This window comes from Lissotriton helveticus, chromosome 7, assembly GCF_964261635.1.
Source record: "Lissotriton helveticus chromosome 7, aLisHel1.1, whole genome shotgun sequence".
Taxonomy (NCBI): Eukaryota; Metazoa; Chordata; class Amphibia; order Caudata; family Salamandridae; genus Lissotriton; species Lissotriton helveticus.
The window spans coordinates 1805798000-1805825503 of NC_136068.1; the positions used below are offsets into that span (position 1 = coordinate 1805798000).

Here is a 27504-nt window from a genome sequence, read left to right on the forward strand (position 1 = left end):
AGAAACAAATGGAGGAGTTGGAATGTGTCACCTCAGAGTTTCCATCTAGTCCTTTATTGAGTGGAGAGACATTCACATAACACATGGAGAAACGTCTAGTTGGGGGAAAGCGTTGGGCTAGTGGAGCAACATAGGATCAGATTAGGGTAGAGCTCAGTGAAGAGCCCTGAGCGACTCCACAAGCACGTATAACTGCAGGAATTCAGAGAAAAGAGGCTACTCTGACCAAAGAGAAAAGAACTGATCCATCCTAAAACCCAACTCTGAGCCCTGCTCAATTTTAATCCATCTACACCTGTTCAGATGGCATTCATGCAACCTCATAGATCTGGTCTTCAACTGGCCAAATGTCCTTATCTTCTGTGACTAGGAGAGGGGACAGGATGCCTACCACTCTCTCCTTGAAGTTACTCCCTTGGGTTTCAAAGGTGCTAGAGAGAGCAAACAATTGCACTATGCCCTGCAGTAATAACTGAGACAACCACTCAAGTGTCAAATACAAATTGTCTAAACATTGATGTGGCGAATAGCACTAGAAAATAAAAGAGAAAAATATAAGTGAAGAAAACAAGCAACTATATTCGCTGGGCAAAAGAGCTTTTTGTTCTGCTCATTCCCAGGAGGAGATTTCCTCTCTGTATATTTGGCCTGTTGGCTTGTCACATAGTCCTAGGTAGGCGATGAAGTAGCAAAGGAGTTTGCATGCCTTGGTTTCAAATAGATGGTAGTGACAAGTATACAGTGTGTTTTAAGTATTAAATCTTTTTATTGAGAAATCAGCTCGCATACAGACAATAATACTTTCCACAAATCGAAAACCCTGCAAAACAGAGGGAGATGGCTTGAAACATTGTGGAAAACACGGTAAAGGAGCCCCGAAGGCCTCTGATTCCTTCCCCCCTCTTGGTAGAATTGTAGAGTCGAGCCTGCGGTAAAAATAGGAAACAAAAACCAGAACCAACGCCCCGCCCACCCCCATTCCACCCCCCCACCTAGTCACCCACTTCCCAAGTTCCAGGTCCAAAGTCCCCCAACGTCAACACATCCATTCACTCCCAAGCATTTCAGGGGTCGGCCTGTGACAGGCGTAATAGACGCAAATACCTGGGACATGTCACTTCTCTGAATTCTGTAGCCAAAAGGGATAGGAATGGCTGCCACAGCTCTGCATACTTGTATCCTTCCCCTGCTCTGATTAGGGATAACTTTTCCATGCCCAAGACCGACCAGAGGCGATGCAACCAGCCTTGGAATGTGGGGATATGTGGAGTGGGCCAAAAGGCTAACACGTTCTGAACTGCAGAGCCTAGGGCAATAGCCATCAGTCTGCCCCTGCGCGATTTTAACGGGTAGGTAATGGCATTAGGTAAACCCAGGAGGACATAGGCAAGGAACCTGGGAATTTCTTTGTCAAAATGTGTGTCTACCTCATCCAGAACCTCCTTCCAGTACCCCGGGATTTGGGCGCAATCCCACAACAGGTGGACCAACGTACCCCTCTCGCCACATCCCCGCCAACAGGAGGCATCCCTCGTGTAATCCATCTTGTACAACCTCTCGGGCGTGTAATACCAGTATGTTGCTAATTTGGTGAAGGTGTCTGTTAATCCCATGTGGTATGCTGAGTGCCTTGCTCGATAATAAATTCCCTCCCATTCCTGGTTACTGAACACCCGTCCCAGTTCCCTCTCCCAGCGGGCCCTGCCGGAGTTGTACATGAGGGAGAACCAGTCTAGCAGCATGCGATATAAATCCGAAATGAGCCGTTTGTCCGCCGTCCGCATAATGAACCAATACTCATAAGGAGTAAGTTTCCGATCCGCCTTTTCCCGAACCTGAGCGTTGAGCGCCCAATGACGCACTTGCAGATAACGAAGCCTTTCCGTCTCTGGCAGGCCATATTCCCTCTCACAGTCTCGAAGGGAACTATCCCCTCTCCTGTATACAAGTGGAACAAGAATCTACACCCTGCCGGGCGAAAGCCTGAGTGTCTTGACCCGGCCCAAACTCCATGGTCTCTATCAGCTGCGTAAGTGGAGACGGAAATGTCGTCAGCTCGTGCTTCGTGTTGATCTGGTCCCAGATTTCCAAGGTGACTCTTGCGATAAACGAGGTATACAAAATTGGGGGGTCAATGCTGTTTGCGGAGGAAAGGGACCTCCTGTAGCGGGCGGCCCACTACTGCCTGGTCCTGAAAGAGCCAGTGTTTTTCTGACTCCCACCTGCTCCATTCCACCAGAGTCCGGAGTTGGACCGCTTGATAATACAGCATCAGATCCGGGAGGCCCAAGCCACCTTTTTCCGGTGGTAGCATGGCCAGCCTAAGCTTCATTCTTGGACCTTTGCCGTTCCAGATGAATTGGGCGAGTTCCGACTGTGTGTGGCGGATCCAGCCCTAGTGAGGACGGAGCGGGATAGTGCGAAATACATACAGGATTTGCAGAAGAATGGTCATTTGTATGGCGGCCACTCTTCCCAGCCAGGACAGCGGAAGGTGCCGACAACTACCCAATTCCGTACGGAGTGTCTGGCGAAGTCGGCCGTAATTGATACGCACCGTATCTTGCAGTGTGGCCACCAACTTAATTCCCAAGTGCAGGATAGCTTCCAAAGCCCAATGGAAGGGAAAGTGTTCCTGCAAATAGGCCCGTGTGTGCCCCGCAATCGAGAGGTCCAGTGCCACAGACTTCATCATATTAACGTTAAAACCTGCCGCACCAGCGAACGCTTCAAGTATCTCCGCACAAGCCGGTAGGGAGACCTTGGGGGAGGCCAGGGAGATAAGGACATCGTCAGCATATTAGCTAATCTTGTGCACATATGCACCAAACTTAATTCCCTGCACCCTCCGATCCGTTCTTATTGCCTGCGCCAACGGCTCCATATAAAGGGCAAATGACAGAGGCAAAAGCGGACACCCCTGTCGCATCCCCCGTTCAATGGGAAACCGGGGCGAGGAACACCCATTGACACTTACTGTCGCCTTGGGGAAAGTATAGCAATTCAGGACCCAGGTTCTAAACTTCACTCCTATCCCTGCTTTTATCAAAAATCTGATCCAAATATGGCCAGTGGACCCGATCGAACGCCTTCTTGGCATCAATCCCGAGCATCATATATTCCCCCTTCGTCCGCATGGCCTTCTCTATCAGGTGTAGAGCTCTCTTGGTGTTGTCAACCTTTTGTCGCTCCGGGATAAACCCCGCCTGGTCCGGCTCGATCAGTCCCTGCATAAGCGGTGCCAGCTGCGCCGCCAAGATACTAGTGTAGATCTTGAGATCGACATTGAGAAGAGATATGGGGCGGTACGCTCCGCACTGTGTGCGATCCTTCCCTGGTTCAGGGATGACCGATATGGTGGCATCTAATAAGTCACGTGGGATTGCTCCGGGCTCCTCGAATGAGTTAAAGAGGGCAGACCATAACGGCGCTATCTGGGGACAGAATGTTTCATAAAACAGTGCTGTAAAGCCGTCCGGCCCCGGAGCCCTGGCCAATTTAAGGCGCGAGATCGCCGAAATCACCTCCTCAGGACGGATTTTACTATCCAGGAGTTCTGCTTGGTCTTTCGACTAGGCAGGGCAAGAAATGGATTCCAGAAAAGCCTCGCCGCTGGCGGGATCGAGCCGCGCCCCCGCATATGGGGAAGTATGAAAATCGCTGAAGACCTTTGCTATGCCGCCGTCGTCAGTAGCCCGCGTACCGTCCCGTGCATCAATCTCCTGCACCATACGTCGCTGCTGAGTTTCCCGGAGAGCATGTCCCAGCAGGCGCCCGCACCTGTCCCCCCCAGTGTAGTACATGTGCCTTACCCTCAGGGCCGCAAATTCCGCCCTATCCTGATCTAAGGCGGCCAGTTGCTGTCTCGTTTGTTGGAGTTGCCTCCACACCTGAGGTGCACCCGTCCGTTGGTGCATCTGTTCTAGCTCTCCTGTCCGCAACGTGAGTTCCTTGCGCTTGCGAGCCCTCTCTAAGTTTTCAGCCGCTGATACCGCTATAAACTCACCGCGCAGTACCGCCTTGAGCGCCGCCCAATGCGTGGCCCGAGAGGTGTCCAAAGTGTTGTTATGTGATAAGTAATCTTTCATGAAGAGCGGAAAACTGGTAACCAAGCAAGAAAGGGCGCTCAATTTATCTTCAGGAAATTACGCTGAAATGTAAGTAATTGGTGCAGCTAGGTAGGAAAAGGGTGGTTACCAGACTACCCTCAGGTCACACAAACGTGTGAAATTAACTTTAAGAGTGGGGGATCCCACCTGCGCTCCTAAATATCAACACACCTAATTCGCCAAGTATATACTGATCAGAATAATCATAGCATAGAGAAACAATTATGCTGTATTAATTAACCATATTATTTGTGTCGTGATCAAATAGTCACTGGTCACTGGGTACAGTATACATTCCTCTGATCCTGGTGTGAGGTTTCCAATTGTAAATCAAAGAACATAAAAATAATGTCAATTCACAGCCAATAAATCCAATTCACAGCCAACACGGGTTTCGTCTGGCTTATCAATTCAGCCAATGACTTCATCAGGGCTGTGTTAAAACATCAAATAAAAATATATTTCAGCAATCAAAAATCCTATATATAAAAATTTCACTCGAGTGAGTAAAGTAAAGAATATAAACTCCAGTGATACTGAGGAATGGAAAATAAAGTATCTACGCCACCAGTGTTACATAGTCACCATAGTGCATACCCATTATATCCAAAATGTAATTTCAATATCACAAAATTCACCTTGATAAGAACTTAATCCTATCATAGAAGATTATCTCATCATGTTCACATTGTGTGGTATATTCGTTATCTATGGACAAGTTAAAATAGGCAAAGTATAGGTAAAAAATATAGTTACAATGTCCAATCCTAGTATCTGCACCACATTATGTCCAACCCCATAATCCATGTTATATGGGATATGGTCATCTAAATAAAAAGTCTCTGAACTCACCAATTACTACCTTCACCATCAAATCACAAAACGGTTGTCAAATTCATGGATTTATTCGAAGTTCCCAACTGAAGGAAGATATACAAATATCTACAATAAGAGATTTAAAGTAATCAGTATGAGGTTTAGTAAATATTAGGGAATCACTAATAATGTTCCCTCAAACATCTAACTCTTACCTATTTATTTATATAAATATTCACGACACTCAGTACAAGGAATACTTATATTATCTCACGTTCCCAAATTAGTCCTAGGCACTCTGAAAATTAAATAAAGAGTAACTGGTAATCCAAAGTAATCGAGAATAAGATACATTGTATATGCACATAATACTCTAATTATTCGACTCACCCACTATCCGTATGTAATCAATATCTCCATCTATTTGAACATCGGAAATCACGATCCAAAAGGAAAAAGAAGATATACCGTACATTAGTACGTGTATACGGTATAAAACAATAGGTTAGGTAATTGTATGTAGGGTCCTCACTCACCCGTTCTGTATGTAGTCTCGTCTATATCAAAATCCGGCGTGCTGCGCCGTCACCATATTAGAATGGCTTTTTATACCTTAAGAACAGTGGGCGCCATATTGTAGTGTGCATAATATCATTTTTAAGTTAAATTTCTAGCCGTAACTGGTTATGAACTTCGATAAAAACCCATAGTTGTCCGTTATCTGCAACAATTTATATGGCAAAGAATTTCGAGTAAAGAAACCTCCTATTCCAATATCAGCCAACCGTTTAGTTTACTAAACCTCTAAGAGCCGCTTCGTGTTGGGACTATCACAACGTGTATTCTTAAGGTCTAAAATATTATTTACATTTAATAGTCAATGTGTTTAAAGACCATGAAAATAAACAATTTTCAAATAAAATATATATTTTTTAAAGCGTTAACTTCTATCGAGTAACGCGAGTATCGAACCCTGATGTTAAACGTACATCAACAGGCTCTTACGCCATGTGCTACCATCAATTCCATTGGGTAACAGATAGAAAACTCCATTTATCAACTACATCTGATTAGGATTATGGTACCATAATGTGATGTCGTACAGGTTCAGACTAGTGTTTACGTACAAGTCATAAAGAATATGTATAATTTGGTATTTATCATTCCAAAACTATTCAAATCGAGACAATTAGGAGAGTATAATCACAGGCAAAGTTCGTAAATATTAGTACATGAACCAGAATTACATAATCCAAATGTATAGGGTAATTGCAGTTTTTTATCATAAAACAAATATTTATCCAATACTGTCTCTAATCATTTTTATAGTAGAATAAAACATCAACCCACAGATTACTTGCATAATGGGCTAGATAAATGTAAAATAAATTATTGTGTAGGAGTAAGAAAATTGAATACATCATTCCTGCTCGACTATATACATCACATAGCTATTCTGAGATACATTTTCATTTGACCATCAAGAGTATATGTGCATATAGTACAGTAACATATACAGCTTCACATATTTAGTGACCCAGATAGTATTGCAGCTCAGAGTCCAAATTTAGGCCATCTTCAACAGCTCTAAGTTTCATGATCCAAAGGCATTCCCTACGCCGTAGCCGTAAGGTTCTATCACCCCCTCTCTTGTCTGCTTGTACTACATCAATGCCATGATATAGAAATCTATGTTTAGTCTTATCATTCTGGGTCCTAATAAAATGTGCTGCTATTGGGTACCTTGTATCTCCGTTTTTCAAGGCCCTAAAATGTTCCACCATCCTATCTCGTAGTCTCCTAGTGGTGCTACCTACATAGTTCTTAGCACATGAACAAACAATCACATAAATCACAAATGTAGTGTCACAAGTAATAAAGGAATTAATTTTAAAGGTTCCCATCCGATTATAATTGAACTCCTTAATCTTATGAACAGCCCATCTGCAAGAACTGCAGTTTCCACAATGAAAGAAAACTGATGGTTGGCGAGTCGGCCAATTCGATTTATCAGGTACACTGAAATAACTGGGACACAGTTTATTAGATAATGTCGGTTCTTTCTTATATGTGATGTTGGGTCTTTCGTTTAACATCACCCTAATATCTGCATCATTTAATAATAAGTGCCAGTACTTCTTCAAGACCCCATATAACCAGTGGGATCCTTCTCCATAACTGGTTACAAATCTCACCAACTCTTTGGTATCTTTCGCACCATTATGATTGAACTCAGTTCTTAGTGTATCCTGACGTTTCACATTCTTAACTCTACTAGTAGCTGTCTTTATCACTTTATCTGAGTAACCTCGAGTCTTGAACCTTCCGTTCATATCGATCACATTGGACTCAAAATCTGCATCCTCAGAGCAATTCCTACGTGCTCTTAACATCTCGCCATATGGGATCGAGTTAATTTGGCATGTGGGGTGGCAACTGTCCACTGCCAATATAGAATTGCAACTTGTAAGTTTACGGAACATCCTGCTGCACAACTTGTCATCTTTAATGAATAGCTCTGTATCAAGAAATGTTAATTTCTCAAAACTATATTCTGTTGTAAACTTCATAAACACATGATTGTTATTAAGATGTTCGAAGAACTCATGTAGCTCTTCTACAGTACCCCTCCATATCATCAGACAATCATCAATGAACCGACCCCAATAGTACAGGTGATCGATCCATTTGCTGCCCTTAGGGCCCCAGATCCACTCCGCCTCAAACCAACCCATAAATAGATTGGCAAAAAACGGAGCGAACCTGGAACCCATCGCAGTACCAAGTCTTTGTCTGTACCATTTGTCTCTGAATAGAAAGTAATTGTTCTCAAGAACTATTCTCGTCATATCCAATAGCATCATATTATGATCATATTGTTCAGCTGGACGTTTTCTCAAAAAGGTTTCTATGGCTGCTATCCCCAAGTCGTGGTCAATGTTACTGTATAAAGAAACTACGTCAAGTGTCACTAGGATCATTCCACTTTCCCACATGACATCATTCATCAAATTGAGAACATGTCTAGTATCTTCGATGTGTGAAGGTAAATTCTGTACAAACGGACGTAGGTAGATGTCTATGTATTGTGATAATTTTTCAGTAGGTCCGTCTATACCTGAGATAATAGGCCTCCCAGGTGGTTTCTCTCTGTTTTTATGAATTTTGGGTAAACAATATATACAGGGGGATCGTGGTGAGACTATTTTCAAATACATATATTCATTATGATCCAACAAGGATCTGTCATACCAAAATTTCAGTTTATCATTGATCAATGGTACTATTATTTGCAGTGGATTGGATGATACCCTCTCATAGTACCGTACGTCATGGAGTTGTGAAAGGACTTCATTTTCATAGTCTGATGTATTCTGAACAACTATATTCCCTCCTTTATCAGCCATTTTTATGACTATATCAGGATTTGAAATTAAGGTTTTCAATGCTAAACGTTCTTGGCTGGTCAGGTTGTTGATTCTAGGATATCTTTTGTTATGTCTAATTTCTTTATTGATTTGTCTGTCTATGTCTAAATTCTCTGCTTTAAAGAAGGCATCTATTACATTTCCAGAGGATAACTGAGGGGTCCAACGTGATTTAATCTTCAAACCGCTCTCTACTGTGGTTTGGTTAATTTCTAGATCCATAAGGAGCTGTGACATAGTAAGTGGATCTTCTTCATTCTCTGTAAGAGAGAAAAGGAGTTTTGTTTCTTGTACCTCTTGAATTGAAAGATTACTTAATTCAGACCTAATCACAGTATTGGATACCTTTGGATGGTTTGCAAAGTACTTCTTTATTTTCAACATTCTAGTGAATTTGTACACATCAATTTTCGCTAAATTCCAATCAACTTTATTCGATGGACAAAAATCTAAACCTTTTTTAAGCAAAGAAATCATATCATCAGTTAAATTCACTGAGGAAAGATTAACAATTTGAATTGCATTCAGATCTTGTACATTTTCTACTGATTTTTCCAAGACAGAGTCCTCATGCCCTGCCTTATTCTTGTTTCTCCCTTTGCCTCTGGTTCCTTTCCTTGCCTTACAGTTCCTAAGTCTCGTCTGTTGCCAATCCTTATCCAACGTACTTCCTCTAAAAAACTATTACCTATCGGTGTGGCTCCTGCAGTATCTGCAGATTCTTCATTCTCACTTGTTGAAATATTACTAGAAGAGGAATAAGGGTCACTAGTGCTCGAGGTCTCTCCTTTCTTTTTTGACAATGGTGGTTTATTCATTAGATAATCAAAGCGCCGTGCAAAGGTAAAAACGCGGCCTGTACGACAGTCATTCTCATCCCTTTTAAGTTTTTTAGCTTTCCTTCTTTTGATATTAGTTTGCATCTCTATTAAAATTTGATCTAGTATTGCATAGTTCTTCATGGTAGCCTCTGGGATATTAAGTACCTTTATCTCGCGTTCTAGAGTTTCTATCTCAATCAGCAATTTCTTAATTTTTCTTTCAGCATTTTCTATTAGGATATTGATGAGATTCCTCGAGCTACTAGTTAACTCTTTTTCCCATGTATCAAGTAAGTCTGGCTCAAGATCCTCATAGGTAGGCATAATTTGTGACCGTAGTCCCCTGGGGATTCTATTTAGTACTATATACTGTTTCAGGGTGGAAGCATCCCACCATTTGTTAAGTTCTGCTTTCTTGAGACGCTCCAATTTAATAAATTTAGCTCTCCAGCCTTCCTGTTTCTGCTCCTTACTGAAACCCACAGCTGTCCCTATGGAGGAGCCTGCATTTAAATTAGAAAAGAGGTCCTGTGCTTCCTTATCCCTATTCATGTCAATTCCTGTGGCTGCCCTTAAGCCAAATTAAAGAAGAGCGGAAAACTGGTAACCAAGCAAGAAAGGGCGCTCAATTTATCTTCAGGAAATTACGCTGAAATGTAAGTAATTGGTGCAGCTAGGTAGGAAAAGGGTGGTTACCAGACTACCCTCAGGTCACACAAACGTGTGAAATTAACTTTAAGAGTGGGGGATCCCACCTGCGCTCCTAAATATCAACACACCTAATTCGCCAAGTATATACTGATCAGAATAATCATAGTATAGAGAAACAATTATGCTGTATTAATTAACCATATTATTTGTGTCGTGATCAAATAGTCACTGGTCACTGGGTACAGTATACATTCCTCTGATCCTGGTGTGAGGTTTCCAATTGTAAATCAAAGAACATAAAAATAATGTCAATTCACAGCCAATAAATCCAATTCACAGCCAACACGTTTTTCGTCTGGCTTATCAATTCAGCCAATGACTTCATCAGGGCTGTGTTAAAACATCAAATAAAAATATATTTCAGCAATCAAAAATCTTATACATAAAAATTTCACTCGAGTGAGTAAAGTAAAGAATATAAACTCCAGTGATACTGAGGAATGGAAAATAAAGTGTCTACGCCACCAGGGTTACATAGTGACCATAGTGCATACCCATTATATCCAAAAAGTAATTTTAATATCACAAAATTCACCTTGATAAGAACTTAATCCTATCATAGAAGATTATCTCATCATGTTCACATTGTGTGGTATATTCGTTATCTATGGACAAGTTAACATAGGCAAAGTATAGGTAAAAAATATAGTTACAATGTCCAATCCTAGTATCGGCACCACATTATGTCCAACCCCATAACCCATGTTATATGGGATATGGTCATCTAAATAAAAAGTCTCTGAACTCACCAATTACTACCTTCACCATCAAATCACAAAACGGTTGTCAAATTCATGGATGTATTCGAAGTTCCCAACTGAAGGAAGATATATAAATATCTACAATAAGAGATTTAAAGTAATCAGTAATGAGGTTTAGTAAATATTAGGGAATCACTAATAATGTTCCCTCAAACATCTAACTCTTACCTATTTATTTATATAAATATTCACAACACTCAGTACAAGGAATACTTATATTATCTCATGTTCCCAAATTAGTCCTGGCACTCTGAAAATTAAATAAAGAGTAACTGGTAATCCAAAGTAACCGAGAATAAGATACATTGTATATGCACATAATACTCGAATTATTCGACTCACCCACTATCCGTATGTAATCAATATCTCCATCTATTTGAACATCGGAAATCACGATCCAAAAGGAAAAAGAAGATATACCGTACATTAGTACGTGTATACGGTATAAAACAATACGTTAGGTAATTTTACGTAGGGTCCTCACTCACCCGTTCTGTATGTAGTCTCGTCTATATCAAAATCCGGCGTGCTGCGCGGTCGCCATATTAGAATGGCTTTTTATACCTTAAGAACCATGGGCGCCATATTGTAGTGTGCATAATATCATTTTTAAGTTAAATTTCTAGCCGTAACTGGTTATTAACTTCGATAAAAACCCATAGTTGTCCGTTATCTGCAACAATCTATATGGCAAAGAATTTCGAGTAAAGAAACCTCCTATTCCAATATCAGCCAACCGTTTAGTTTACTAAACCTCTAAGAGCCGCTTCGTGTTGGGACTATCACAACGTGTATTCTTAAGGTCTAAAATATTATTTACATTTAATAGTCAATGTGTTTAAAGACCATGAAAATAAACAATTTTCAAATAAAATATATATTTTTTAAAGCGTTAACTTCTATCGAGTAACCCGAGTATCGAACCCTGATGTTAAACGTACATCAACAGGCTCTTACGCCATGTGCTACCATCAATTCCATTGGGTAACACATAGAAAACTCCATTTATCATTTACATCTGATTAGGATTATGGTACCATAATGTGATGTCGTACAGGTTCAGAATAGGGTATACGTACAAGTCATAAAGAATATGTATAATTTGGTATTTATCATTCCAAAACTATTCAAATCGAGACAATTAGGAGAGTATAATCACAGGCAAAGTTCGTAAATATTAGTACATGAACCAGAATTACATAATCCAAATGTATAGGGCAATTGCAGTTTTTTATCATAATACAAATATTTGTCCAATACTGTCTCTAATCATTTTTATAGTAGAATAAAACATCAACCCACAGATTACTTGCATAATGGGCTAGATAAATGTAAAATAAATTATTGTGTAGGAGTAAGAACATTGAATACATCATTCCTGCTCGACTATATACATCACATAGTTATTCTGAGATACATGTTCAAATAGATGGAGATATTGATTACATACGGATAGTGGGTGAGTCAAATAATTCGAGTATTATGTGCATATACAATATATCTTATTTTCGGTGACTTTGGATTACCAGTTACTCTTTTTTTAATTTTCAGAGTGCCTAGGACTAATTTGGGAACGTGAGATAATATAAGTATTCCTTGTACTGAGTGTCGTGAATATTTATATAAATAAATAGGTAAGAGTTAGATGTTTGAGGGAACATTATTAGTGATTCCCTAATATTTACTAAACCTCATTACTGATTACTTTAAATCTCTTATTGTAGATATTTATATATCTTCCTTCAGTTGGGAACTTCAAATAAATCCATGAATTTGACAACCGTTTTGTGATTTGATGGTGAAGGTAGTAATTGGTGAGTTCAGAGACTTTTTATTTAGATGACCATATCCCATATAACATGGATTATGGGGTTGGACATAATGTGGTGCCGATACTAGGATTGGACATTGTAACTATATTTTTTACCTATACTTTGCCTATGTTAATTTCTCCATAGATAATGAATATACCACACAATGTGAACATGATGAGATAATCTTCTATGATAGGATTAAGTTCTTATCAAGGTGAATTTTGTGATATTGAAATTACATTTTAGATATAATGGGTATGCACTATGGTGACTATGTAACCCTGGTGGCGTAGATACTTTATTTTCCATTCCTCAGTATCACTGGAGTTTATATTCTTTATTTTACTCACTCGAGTGAAATTTTTATATATAAGATTTTTGATTGCTGAAATATATTTTTATTTGATGTTTTAACACAGCACTGATGAAGTCATTGGCTGAATTGATAAGCCAGACGAAACACGTGTTGGCTGTGAATTGGATTTATTGGCTGTGAATTGACATTATTTTTATGTTCTTTGATTTACAATTGGAAACCTCACACCAGGATCATAGGAATGTATACTGTACCCAGTGACCAGTGACTATTTGATCACGACACAAATAATATGGTGAATTAATACAGCATAATTGTTTCTCTATACTATGATTATTCTGATCAGTATATACTTGGCGAATTAGGTGTGTTGATATTTAGGAGCGCAGGTGGGATCCCCTACTCTTAAAGTAATCTTTCATGGCCTCTTTGATCTTCTCTACAGTGTCCTTACGGTGAAGCAGCGTGTCGCGCAATCTCCAGCAACGCGCGGCCCTAGTCACAGGGGGGAAGGAGAACACCACCGTCCACAGTACATGGTCAGAGAGCGCTGCAGCACCAAACTCTACTGCAGTTGCCAGCGCCTTAAGTGATGTGGAGGATAAAAAGTAGTCCAGCCTCGCATACGTTTTATGGGCGTTAGAGTAATAGGAATATTCCCGGACTCCCGGATGAAAGCTACGCCAAAGATCCACCATCCCCATCTCCTCTAGGCTAGCCAACCCCTCCCCGGATAAAGTTCCTGTCTGTGAGGTGCGCTGCCCTGACCTGTCCAGTAGGTTGTCAAATACCAAGATTAGGTCACCCCCAACCAAGATATACCTATCAGATGTCGCAGCCGCATCGCTAAGCGCCTGATGAAAAAATCTCTCCTGTCCCTAGTTAGGCAACATAGACTGTGCTGACTGTGAAGGATGTATCCCCCAGGGAAAAGCTATAGGAGAGCAGTCTCCCTTGCACTTCAGCTACCTTCCGTCTCATCCTCCCCCAAAAGTGCTGGGCCACCAAAATCGCCACCCCTGCTGTCTTATTGGGGCCTGATGAGAAAAACTGGAGCGGGAAGCAGCGCGATTTCATCCTAAAGCAATCCCTGGTCAGAAGGTGCGTTTCCTGAAGAAGACAAATGTCAGCCTTGGAATTCTCCAAGAACTAAAGTACTGCCCTCCATTTCACGTGATTTTTTAGGCCTCGGACATTCAGGCTAAGGAGACGTAATTCAGTCGGCGGCATAACTACTTTCCAACTCCGAACCCTCTATTTCCCTGCTCCGCACCGCACCTCCACTCCCATGGTCATGCAGCAAGAACCACATCACTCCACACACACACACGCATTCATGGACCTGGAACCCCCCCACCCCAACAACATTACCCCAAATAACTGGCAACAGAGAAATATTAAATCCCCCCCAACTGCAATAAGCAACCTCATTGTCCAGGGTAGTCTGTCAGTTCGGAGAATACCCTCCCTCCCGCCGACAGCACCCTACATAATACCTATATGACCCAGCCACGATTACGGATCTCAGAGTTCAGCTGGGATGGGGCACCTCGGCGTCCGAAGACACTGGCTCCACCGCCGCCCGCTGGCCATCTTTGATCTCGGCTGCTGGTGGTTTCCGGACCCGACGTCTTCTAGTCTGTTGTCGCCACCGAGGTCTACCATCATCTGTCTCTGTTGCGGGTCCCCCCATCTCTTCAGTCTCTGCGGGCGGGTCCAGACCCAATAATCGACACGCTTCTGTCAAGGAAAGGAGTTGATGCAGCTTATTGTCCTTTTTGAAGATCAAACGGAAGGGATGACCCCAGCTGTAGGAAATGTTCTAATGTTCTGTTGCTGAAGGAAAGCTGTGACGGGTCTGAAGCAACGTCGTTTCTGCAGGGTAAGAGCGGACAGATCTTGGTATAAAACCGGGGTTTGCCCTTGGAAGGATAGGGGATGCTTCTGCCGTGCCTTCAGCAGTATCTCCTCCTTGATGCGAAAGTCCTGCACACACGCGAGGATGTCCGGCGGTGGGGCCGAGGGGAGGCGCGGGGGGCCCACTCTGTGCACGCGGTCTATCCGGATGTCTGTATCTCCTGAGCATCCGAGGATGTGGCGAAACAGCGCGCCGGTGAAGCTAAAGAGATCCCTGGTGTCTTCGGACATTGTTACGCCCCAGACGCGGACGTTATGGCGTCGGGAACGATTCTCCAAGTTTCCGTATGTGATTGGAGGTTCACCTGCTGATAATGAATCCGGACTATCTCTTGACGGAGTGCCTCCATCTTCCTGTCCCAGGAATCGCTCTTGGTCTCCGGGTCGCCATTCGCTCCCCTATGCCATCCATGTCCTTGCGGACTTCTTTGATCTCATTTGCGAACTCCTTCTGTAGGGCGTGAATGTCCCCCCTCAGAGAGATGAAAAGCGACTCTAGGAAGGCTTTTTTGATCAGTTCCGTTCCCTCCGAGCCCCCCCCCTTTCTACAGCCGTTGGAGACTTGGTGGTCGCCATGTCCTTGGCCTGCTGATACGTTTGGGCCTTAGCAAAAAGGTCCTTGACGTCTTCTCCTACTTCACCCTTGTGGTGGACATCCCTTGGCCCTACCGGGACCCGGCCCCTCGAGGTGCCCCCCCGCCACTGTCACCCACTTGCTACCATGGTCTGCCTTCTCCACCTTCTCCGTCACAGACTCGCCGAAAAGGCTCCCCGCCGGTAACCGCCAGGCAGGCTCCTGAGGTGCTCCACCAAGCCCAGAAGGGAGCAAGCCCACTGTTAGGCTGCTCTGCTGCTGCTATATAGTGCCCAAAGGTGTGTTCTCAATGCACGCAGATTTTGCGGCTATTTGCGGCCGTGAGCCTGTGCTAAAGCCAACTGTCGGCGGGAGCTCCGGCAAGACGCGTCTGATCATGCCGCCATCTTGGCCACGCCCCTACAGTGTGTTTTTAAAGGACAACTGGATCGGCGTCTTGTAGTGAAGAGAAATATTAAAGGCATAAAATGCAGCAGTGGAAAATGAGGTACAGTTATCTCTCCAAAAGCAACTCAGAATTGATAGTTCTGAAGACTGGTGGAACTAGTGAAAGTACTTTTGGGCTGGTCCTTCTTTAGAGAGTGAGGTGGTGTCCTAGACTGGGTGAATGACAATTCAATCAGTGCTCTCCCTAGAGTACTCAGCGGTAGAACAACCTGATAGTCATTTAGAGGCATCATAAAGATGCAGTGTAGCATCACTCAAGCACAGGATGATTGTGGTGGTAGTACGTCATCAGCTTGCAGGCTTACATGAATTCTGGGTCAAATCACATCATGCCTATGGTTGTACATCAGCCACCTGCAGCCGCCTAAAGAAATACCTTTCTTTCTATATATTTAGTGAACTGAGTATAGGCCCTTGGCAGAGAGCTCTTTTATTTCATCCTCTCCAAAGAGAGGCTCAAGGGGCAACTAATCCCCATGGAGGTCAGAAAGGACCATTGGTTACAAAGCTCACCAAAGGAACGCCTCTACCCCAGTGACTATGATTGTGATCTTAGGGTGGACATTTGACAAGAGTATGCATTCAGGGCTAGGACAAAGCCCTTCCCAATAAAAAATGTGAAAGTGGTACCGCTCCCGATTTGGTATGATGGTACAACATGACCTACATTTGTGTAGCTACCCACCCAGCAGGCTGCAGAAGGCAATCCAAGGTGCAGTGAAGCTTAACTGAAGCCCTTCCAATGTCACAGATGGTAGAGTGGTACTTTTCTCCTGGCCATGGAGGTTTAGTGTGGTCCAAACACTCCATCCTAACAAGCCAAAGGGTGTAACTATGGCATGCTGACTAGGTAACTTTGTTGACTATCAAAGCACAAGCCCCTCTGCATGCAGAGCCCACACACCTTTTGTAGGCATACTAATACCTTGGTAAAGGTGTTAACTGTGGCTAAGAGGATTTGGAGTAATGGACTGCATGCCCTCAGGCTTCACTGTAGTTTTACCTCAAAGTGGTCAATATTGACAGAGACTTTGAGCTAGTAACAAACGTTCATCAGCCACTGTATTAAAATATAACTTATGTGGCTACCTGGTGCTTCAGATCCTCTGGCCCACATATGACTCTTCAGAGAGAATGGATGGATGATATATGCCTCTTTGCTGTCAACCCTACATGTGGTATATTGCTAGATACCAGGACAACATATATAAAAATGTCACTCAATACAACATAGCAAGACAACTTGCTGTGCTTTGCTGCATGACACATGCAGAGAGCTGGAATGCACCATATCTACTAGGATATATTGCATCCCTGCTCACGCCCTTCTCTTGTGCACTGAGTGCTGCCTAGCATCAAAGCAGAGATCTTTGCACCAAAGTGCAAGATTTTTTTTGTGCAGGAAGGCACACCTTCATGCACACAAACAATCCTCAGCTGAATTTTCCTCTTTCCTCTTTCTACGTTTGCTGTAGAATGCAGCACACATAGAAAGAGGAAATAACATGGTGGCACAGGCCAGAGAAGCAATAAAATAGCTAAAGCCATTGTAATCGCAGGGAAATGGAATGGTTGAAACAACACGGCATACCAGAGGATATTCTCCTTATTATTCCTCTGTTGGGGAGGCGTACCATTTTGAAGCATTCCCAGGTTTTCAAGTCTTTGTAAATCTAGGTATGCACCAAAATCCATGGGTGGATGCATGGAAACACCCATGGAATGCCTTCCCAATGCAGAGTAATGCAAGGCAGGGATTTAAGCTACCTTCTGTTACTCTGGATATACTAAGCCACACAGAGCCATGCAAAGTTGCTTTGCCTGGCTTTTACAAATTTACTTAAGCCCTCGTGTTGCCTCCTGCCACCTTGAGTGATGCAAGGGCAACATAAGAACCTAATAGATCTGACCTCAGGTATCCTGTCTTGTTTCACATTACTTCACTACAGAAATCTTTTCTTTTTGCATCTCTAAGGGGCTTTATTACATTTGCAACCCGTGTGTAGACTCCTGTTTAATGCATGATTATGAGTGTGAAGATATTTATTGCATCTGATGATAATCAAGCCTGCTGAAGTTTACCAGGTGAAAACATACAGTCTTACTGGATAATTTTTTTTTGTCTGCATCAGCCTACGTCCACACAAGGAATAAAGAAGCAGGGTTCCGAGCTCTCCCTGAATATAGCACCCTCCGGAGCCCTTTTGTGTTTACACCTAAGATGAGTCACTCTATACCTTGCTTCTATTACTCCGACCATAGGAAGCCAATCAAACGACCAGAACCTCTCAAGGCCGCCACCGGCGTAGTCAAGCAAACATGATATAAAGGCCTAATCATATGATAATAGTTGTTCACACATTACAAAGGGGTTATCCAATTTTCAAAGGGGAGCCAGAACTCATTACGTCTGTGCGTTACCGCTCTGTCCATCTTAACTGTATACTTTACAGCAGCTAACCATTCTGCATTATTCAGGGACGTAGCTTTAATCCAATATTTACAGATTTCTCTACGGGCAAGCAATATTAAGTAAAACAAAAATTGTCTTGTGTTTTGCGATAGTGTTTTCTAATTAACTGGAAGTCCAAAAAAGACAAGGGATTTGCTTAACTGGATCAATTCTCTAAGTATTAAAAATATTGTGTTTCTCACATCCTGCAAAAAATCTCATAGTACCGGTCAACTCAAGAACATATGTTCATTGTTACTTTTCTCTTCCCCACACTTAGGACATATCAGCATAGCGCCTTTTGCAAATTTTGCTAGCTTATATGGGGTCCAATAGACCCTGTGGAGACAAAAAAGGTGGTTTGGCCTTAAATTTGCAGCAAGTACTGTGGAGTATACTTGCCAGACTGCTCTCCCGGCAAGCTCTTTTCCCACAGTGTTGCTGGCAGAATATGTCTCCATCAGAGCACTCCACTAAGGTCCAGTACCATCTTGACACCTCTTTTCCACGGGATCCTTCCGATTTTATTGAGGATTCTAGTACATTAGATTGTCCTGCACCTAACCCATCCGTGATGCTCCAACTTTTAATTTGCAGGTATTTAAATTTTGACAGTTGCCCAACCACTGTCTCCTGGGCCTCCTCTCAGGAGATCAGTCCTCCATCAACCATCAATTGACCCCGGGTGTTTATCCCAGCTTCTTTTACCATTCTGGGGAGCCCAGAGAGTCCCAAACAGGGGCCAGACCACTGTAATAGCTTATATCGGTGTCTCTCCTGATTTTATACCAAGTTAATGCAAAAGTTTGCAAAGTCTTTAGACTTACTTTTTTTAAATAGCGAGGATCACCATATTTATATATGAACTCCTGCTTGCCCCCTTCTACATCCGATAACATGGCGTTGAACATTCTACCAATATCAGAGCTATCTGGCTTACTTAATAAGCATTTTCCTCCTTTTAATAAAAACAACAAGCATAATAACACAAATCCGGGAGTCTTAGCCCTCCTTTATCAAACTGCCGTCTAAGCTTTTTCCAGGCAATTCTCGTACCTTTCGACGCCCAGATGAAACTCGTTATTTTGGATTGGGATTTTTGGAGCCAAACTTCCTTAAAAGCCAATTGAATATTTTGAAAAAAAAACTTAACTTTGGAAGGATTGCCATTTTCACAAGGTTTACTCTGCAGTAAATAGTTCGAGGAAGGTGAGACCAGCTAAGTAAAAGTTTCGCTACTGCCTTTTTCACCCTTTGGAAGTTCTTTTCGGTGATTTGTTCTATTTTCTGCACGATTTAAATTCCTAGATATTTAATCTCTTCCTTTACACAGTTAATTGCGAGTCCATATTCCACTTTAACACAACTGTTTTGTTTTCATTGATTTCATCCCCCTAAATCCTTCCAAACTGGGCTACCAGGTCATACACTATTGACAGTGCTGTATTAAGATCTGAGATATAAACTACTAGATCGTCTTCGTAGAGCCCTTGGGCCATATGTATCAAGCCAAATTGAGTTTGCAAAAGCCGAAATTTGCAGAATTTCGGCGTTTGCGAATGCAATTTGGACTTATGGTATGCATGAAGGAAATCTGTTTGAAAAATAAGGAATCGCAAAATTTGCGATTCCTTATCTTGCGATTGCATTTAAGGAATCGCAAATTTTGCAATTCTTTAAATGCAATGTAAGAAGCAAAAAAAAATAGCAAATTGGCCTTAAGGAATCGCAAATTACCACCAACTTCTAGTTGGTGGTAAGTTGCGAATTCCTTTCAAAATGCATATTTTTTCATTTTTCAAAGTGCCATGTGACGCACATACATGCCCTTAGGGCATGTATGTGCGCCACATGTGCACCCATGCAGATTTCAGGGGTGCAACAGGGTGTCCTTTGGCACCTCTGCACCCTTGAAAATATTCTCAATTAGCGATTTGCAAATTGCGAATCGCACATTTCCCCTTCATTCCTATGGGCCTCCTGGCCCATAGAAATGAATGGGAAATTATTCCTTAATTGCGATTAGCAATTTGCTAATCGCAATTAAGGAATTTTAGGAAATCGCTAATAAAAAGCGATTTTCCACATACATATCATTTTGCGATTTCTAAATAGCGATTCCTTAAAAATCGCTATTTAGAAATCGCAAAACGGAATGTTGATACATATGGCCCCTAGTTTTTTCTCCCACTCTTGAAATCTAAAAGGTTTTATACTCCATGTCGCCTTATCTTTTCGGCTAGTGGCTCAATGTACAAATTAAAAAGTAGGGGAGACAATGGGCACCCCTGCCTGATTCCCCTTTACCATTCACCAAAACCCTGGCAGTCCGATTCTTACACAAAAGAACTATTTCCCTACAGAAATTTCCCACCAAATAATAAAGCTGTAAAATTTCCAGCAGGTAAGACCAATTAACCCAATCAAATGCTTTAGTCGCATCTACCGTAATAACTGCTAGTGGTATTTTGAATGTAGTTGTTACGTCCGCAGCACCAATTAGGTTATACGTTAATTCCTTGATGCCTCTTCCACGCACAAAGCCCTTCTGATCCTCATCTAGCAACATGTCTAGTACTCCACTCAGCCTATCTACTAATAACTTCGTAAAGATCTTGTAATCTGAGTTAAGCAGCAAGATATGCCTGTAAGAGTCACAGCGGTTAGGTGGGTTATCTACCTTGAGGATCAGAGTGACAGTGACGTCATTCCAAGTTTCAGGGATCTCCTTACCCCCTTCAAATATCTCAGTAAACAATAGAACCAATACTGGTACAAGGAATTTCTCTAGTTTATTGTATATCTCTACCGGGATGCCATATGGTCCTGCTGCCTTATTTTCTTTCCCGGTTTTAATAATATTTTTAATCTCCAAGTCTAGAATTGACCTATTCACCTCTTCCCTTTGGGATTCAGCTAAACAACTTTATGTTCAACAATAAAACATATGGTCACCGATCACAAATAGATTATTTTTTCATTGATCAAGCTATAAAGGGCCATGTTAAGGATGTTAGTCATGTGGGATCTTATTTGTCGGATCACTCTGCCATCTCTCTATGTTTGGCTCCCCCCAACACAGTACACCAAAGAAGGTGGACCTTTGACCGTACCTTGTTGGCCAATGAGGAGACAATGGGAATATTGGGGGTGGAATCTCAATGGTTTTTTTGAACAGAACTTGGATAGGGGCCCATTAGGTATAGTTTAGGATTCTTATAAGGCCTTTTTAAGAGGGAGGATAACATCTATCCAGTCCCATAAAAGTAAGCAATGGAGGACTGAAATTCTTATCATTGAATATCAGATTAAGCAGGTAGAACATAAGATTCCGGAAAAATAAATAATGCAGGAGTCCGGGTTTGCTGCTATCGAGATCCTTAAAGTTGAGTTAGCAGGCATTTTGGAAAGAAGGGTGCAGGAGAGATGGCGAGCGAGCATATTGACCCATTTTAACTATGGTGAAGGTTGAGGCAAGCTACTCGATTGGAAGATAAAAAAAGATCTAGTAAAAATCGTAAAAGAACTAAAGTTGGATGGGTCAGCAGACCTAGCTAGGTCAAGGGAAGATATAGAAGATGCTTTGATCAATCATTTCGGGGAAGTGTACTCTGAAAATCTAGGTACGCAGTGAGAGAAAGTGTCAGAGTGGTTTGGCCAGGAAATTCCCCATAAGCTGTCTGAATCCCAAAGGTTTTTACTGTATCATGTGGATTTAGGTGTGTTAAACACCAAAATCTGCATGTTATTCCCACTAAACTCATAATTGGTGTTATTGATGGCACCTGATAAATAACATACCCCATCCTATTGTTATTTTTCAGGGTTATAAATAACGCCTTAGCTCATAATCAGTGCCTATGAGCCTGATTACGAGTTGAGGTGTTATTTAATGCCCCTGGTCAGTCATGATTCCATGTAGGACCTTATTGAGTGTGATAAATAACATCTATTTCATCAGTAATAACATGCAGATTTGGTGTTTAACACCAAAGTTTGCAGGATAAGGTAAACAGCATGTTAACGAATATCGTATATTTAACAAGTTGGATATTATCGGATGATTTAAATAATACCAAACTCATAATTTTGTTTCTTGAGTAAACAGGGGTGTATGTACAGGGTGGAATTTAATGAGCCACTCATAGTTTGGCGCTCGGATGGGATATAACCGACTGAGCACTGCATGATGTTGGCATAACATTAGACTAACTTCACCACCAAACCTCTGCATTACAACCTCTTAAAACCAATTGATTAACCATGGTTTCCGTGCTCGTGTAAACTCAACATACTCCTTTGAACATCAACACTATCCCAAGTTGTTAACATCAGCCATCTTTGAAAGAGGCGGTCTTCCAGTTTGTTTCTTCATCGCCTGCTCACTGGTACAATTGTGACAGTCTATGCACTGTACAAATTAAGTTTTTCATTTTGTTTCAGTGCCATCACCCAACAGTACACAGAACGGTGTCATCTGCCAATATTGCATAGATGAATCTTCCACTTACTGCACTAGTTCAGAAACCATGATGTGCACTGGAGCAGAGACAAAGTGTATTAGTTTTTCCTTCTCAACAACCTCCGGTAAGCCTCTCTGTTCATTTACTCAACTATTAATTTTAATGTTGGGGGTCACTTCAATTTTTGGGGGGGTGAGTGGGTAGACTCCATTTTCTTTTAGAACATGTGATTTTCGTATTTCTGACCCATTAGGAGTCACTAATGAAACTCAAAAGAGGTACATACATTAGAAATACCGATTTCCTAATTGTGAATTGCTGGAAATCGCAAATAGGAAATTGCTGTACCTACTATTTGTACATCTGTCCCATACCACTTTACTCCGTAAAAAAGGCCACACATTTACTCCTGACAAATGCAGGAGTAAATCCCTTCCTAGCATGGAAAGCAAAGGAAAGGCCTTAAATTTGATCAGAGTGAAATGGAAAGAGTTTCTGCCTGGTGATAAATATTTTCCATGTGGAAGAAAAGAATTGGCATCTCCATATGAGCTCACTTAGTAAAGCTATTTCTGAGCAAAATTACATGTGCATCTGCTCTGTGAAAATGAAATTCACAAACTATTTCCGGTGCCTTTGGAACCCTTCAGCTGTTGTAAGATGTGGACCTCGTTCTGGGAATGTTTGAGGTTCCTAAAAGTAATGTCTGAACTCATGAAAGATGGTAGAATTTGATGTTTCGGCCCTCACTAGGAGGGTCTTTCCGTGGTAACTGGAGTTGAAGCAGCTGAAATCTCTGTGAGAAACATTGCCAGAGAATTAAATATATTCAGCGGAAGGAGATGCGGTGAACCAACATCCTCAGTTATGCCCATGTCACTGAGGACCGTCAGGGTCCAGAAATGACTGGCTTGTTCGTTATCCCTCTGAGGATTTTGTACCAGGTGGTAACAACTCCAGCGAAGAGAATTACCGGTCCCATTACCCAGGCCCTCATAATTGTGTACTCCTGTGCAATGCTATTGCTTATGCAGAAGGTTCACAAAGGTGAGCTTGCAGATAAAAACTCTTCACATATTATCCACCTTGTCTGAGTTGCATGTCTTATTTTGCTCTTCCTTCATGTGCTGGTACCTCCTTCAAATCCCACCTTCTCAATTTTCTGACTTTTTTTCCTCTCTCCACAGGCTCTCAGACCACCAATGCTGCTGTACGTGGCTGTGCGACTCCAAGTTTTTGTGATATTGCAAACACCTCAGTATCAGCTCAACAAAGAAAAAAAACAAATTATCTGACCTGCACGGACAGCAGCATCCGCCTTCAGCCGGGCATCCTTCAGTCAGCCATCTTTGGGATCTTTCTGATCAAATTCTTTGTTTGATTACTCCTGCAGCAGTCTCTGGTCCTTGTTGCAATGGCAAGCGTGCCACAGATATGCTCACAGGTCCAGCACTGTAGTGAGTGCTCACATTGTTTGGAGGAATATTAAGCAGCGATTTGTATGATTTTCTTGACAGATCTTTCCCCTCCCTTCCAAATGTCAGTGTCAGGATGGGCTTATGCTAAAGGCAGCAGAGACTCAGTGCAACTCTAAAAATGATCAGGCCCTGACAAGCCAGAGTACCTCCTTCATTACCCTCCGAGCTCTTTTAACTGCTGTTATGTGTGGATGACCCATTGACTTCCACTGGATTGCCTTCACACTGCAAAGTCCGTCAACGGCTCACCCAAGGGATTAAACCAGTAAATGCTTCTGGTGCGAGCACATAACACCTTTTCTTTTGAAGAAATAAAGTCAGTACACCTTGCATCTCTAGTTTCTTACATTTCTTGTTTGCTAAGACAAACACTACCCACAGCACACTGATGTCACATCAAACAAAGTGAGAGCAGACCACACCGATCTCTTCAGGAGAGGCATCACTTAAAAGGGAACAATACCACCTCACAAGACACAAGGAATGTATTTTTGTGGGGAGAGCAGCCCCTGTCAATGCAATGAACAAGTGTTCCTCTGTCTTATAAATATCACAAAATGATCGAATCCCATAAAAAAAAAGAAATAGCTTGAAGGAGAAAGAACCATTTTAGATTTGTAAAGGGTGCCTCACCTATGATTTGTTTGTGGCTTGCTTCATTATTGGGACCGTATGATAAACACAGAGGGGGCAGTTCCTCAAGCAAGGAACAGAACAAGCCCTATTAGGTGGAATAAGGGGTCCGACAGCTGGATCACAAGGGATCCGAGTGATTAGATTAAAGTGCCCTCACGCACCTGGTACTGTGGCATGCTTCATCATTGGGAGCTCCTCGTCAAGCCAATGCTGCAATGCCTAGAGGGCCCCAGATTTGGGGCTCTTTGCCTGAGATCTTGTGCTCTAAAAGCTGTATGATGAGTACAAGTGAGGGGGTAATATAGGGTGGTGATAAGGTGAAATTTAAAAACTGCATGTCGCAAGTCAATCAATGGATGCAGAGTAACTGCCTAAAGTTAAACGGAGACAAAAGCAAAGTAATGCTGATAGGGTCAGATCCAGATATCTGGTCCCCGGAATGGTGGCCAGACAGTCTGTGTGACAGCCCATCCCCAGTCAAAAAGGTGAAAACCTAGGTATGACACTGGACAACAAACTTTCTTTTGACGCCCAGTCAAACTGAGGAAAATTGAATTTTGCCCTGTTATGTGTCCCTACGTGTTCCCCAACATGTAATATATGTGCATGATTTCTATGCATTTTCCCTTTATGACCGAAAATAAAGACGCATTTACAGTTGCGGCCAACGTTAATATGTCAGTTATCCGGTCCTCCGTGAAAGCAACCTGAATTAGGCTTCTAGGCCTATGTTGCCAACGTATTTACATGGTGCACGTTAAATCATCGAGATGCACCCGTTTCTAAGGCCCCACAGGGCCCAGACACCAGATTCAGGCCTCAAGTCTCTTGAAATGCTCCGAGAGATACAGCCCCGCCCGCATCCCTGACCCTTCCCTTACTCCCTGCCAAGCAGCGCGGTGCCCGGCTCGGCCTGGCCTGCCTGCCAAGAATATGTTATGCCTACAGTTATCTGTTCAGCTCCCCGGATTCACATTCCTAGCTAACGAACAGGATAAACATATTCGTCTACAGTCCAGTCTTCCTGTCTCCATGCAAGTGATTTACTGAATTAGTATCCATAGAAGATCCATAGTTCACGCAATACATGATGAAATATATGCATACACTAGTTTTAGTGACAAGTAGCCTTTGCCCTGATGACTTTTAGAATCAAGCAACATGTACTCTAAACACAAGATATCAGATACGCTATAGGTACAGGTCGTTCTGACATCCCAGACTTCAGTCTCCTCTACTAGTGCTAGAAGTCAGCGCCCCCCAGCTCTCCCCAGTTACACGTCATGACTCGTTTTGCGCGCACCAGTAGGTTAAAGGTTCCAGCTGCCCATGTAGCCCCCTCCATGTGTCCACCCACTTATGACACTTCTGTGACGTCTACATCACACACCTCCGTGTACGCCCTGTGCACGCCTTCTTTTCACGCCCATATGTTCTTATCTTTAGTTTGTCACTTGTTACGCCTACTGTATTCAATGCAACTGTATGGTTTTACTATATATATTGTATGATGTCAAAGAAATGTTGAATGTCCCTTCCTGAACCTTAGTAGGTGATGGAACCCGATGTCCATTGGCTCGAACCACTTAATTAAAGCCCGTATGACTCAGATACCACGGACTCTGCTTCTCATTTATTGAGCTATCCTTTTACCTTTAATGCATAGAAAAATAGTACCGGTAATTATTTATTTATTTACCACAAAATGGCGCCCGAACAGGTACGAGCCCCTTCCCCACGCGCCGGCGATGTAACGCAGGCCCCCTGACCCTTCTACAGCCGTGACGGACCCCTACTGTGCACCTGCAGATTTTTCTGCTTAAACTCCCTCAGGCCCACGGAGGAGACGGAGACTGCGGTCCGGCATCCAGGCGAGGCGGTGAGGAAGGCGGAGAGTCCCGACCAGAGCCCAAGCCGAGAGAGCAAGGTCCGAGGTATCCTGAGGCCCACCTGTTTCCGAAGCCCGAAGCGCATGCGTAGTGCGTAGCAGTAACCAGACGTCGTAGCAGTCCAGTCCAGTCGAGTTTCCGAGGCCTTCAGTTTTGCTTCCCGGTGAGTACCGTTGCTGGGGACGCATCTAGACGGGTTCATTAATTTGTGCCCGGTCCAGACGGGTTTGGGTACACAGATCCGGTCCGACGTGTTCACCTAGGTGGATACGGTATGACGTGTCTCTTTATGAGACCGGTATGTTCTGTACTGTTTTAGCAGTGCATCCAGTAATTCTGTTTTCTAGTATAGTCTCTCGAGATTTATGTTTTCGATGTATTATGTTTTCGATGTACTAGGTAGTACCTGTTCGAGCTGTTTTTAATGTGTTTTGATGTCGTGGTATGAATGATTTGTTTGCTATTTCATTACTGTGTTTATCGTGTTCAAGTTCAAGTACGTTCAAATATGCCTTTGTTTTCAAAGTTACGTCAGATAGGAACCAGAAAAGGGTTACTCGAAGAATCAGTTCCTGTCCCACCTAGGGACAGTCCTGGACATTTCATGTATCATAAACATGGCTTAGATGCCATACTGTACTTAGACTTATGGGTGGACTATACCAAACATCTAGAAGAGAAATATAGATGGCCTGTTTCAGGAACTTGGGATGCCGAGTGCATCATGAGAGTAGAGGAAGCATTATGGAAAAAGAAAGCCAGACAGTCCCAGAAAGATGCCATAGAGTTGTGGCGTAAAGAATCGCATAAAAGAACAGAAAAAGAATTCAGGAAAGCAGAACTAAGTAGGG

General features: G+C 42.5%; 1 protein-coding gene across 1 annotated transcript in view; it reads left to right on the forward strand.

The window, feature by feature from the left end:
* The window catches only part of LOC144770787 (phospholipase A2 inhibitor and Ly6/PLAUR domain-containing protein-like), a 104101-nt gene extending 77726 nt beyond the window's left edge, over positions 1-26375 (forward strand). The window contains exons 4-5 of the mRNA XM_078655540.1: positions 22631-22774; positions 23838-26375. Of these exons, the coding sequence (XP_078511666.1) occupies positions 22631-22774; positions 23838-24031 (338 nt within the window). The 3' untranslated portion in view covers positions 24032-26375. The remainder of the gene's footprint in view (positions 1-22630; positions 22775-23837) is intronic.
* Positions 26376-27504: the final 1129 nt, after the last annotated feature.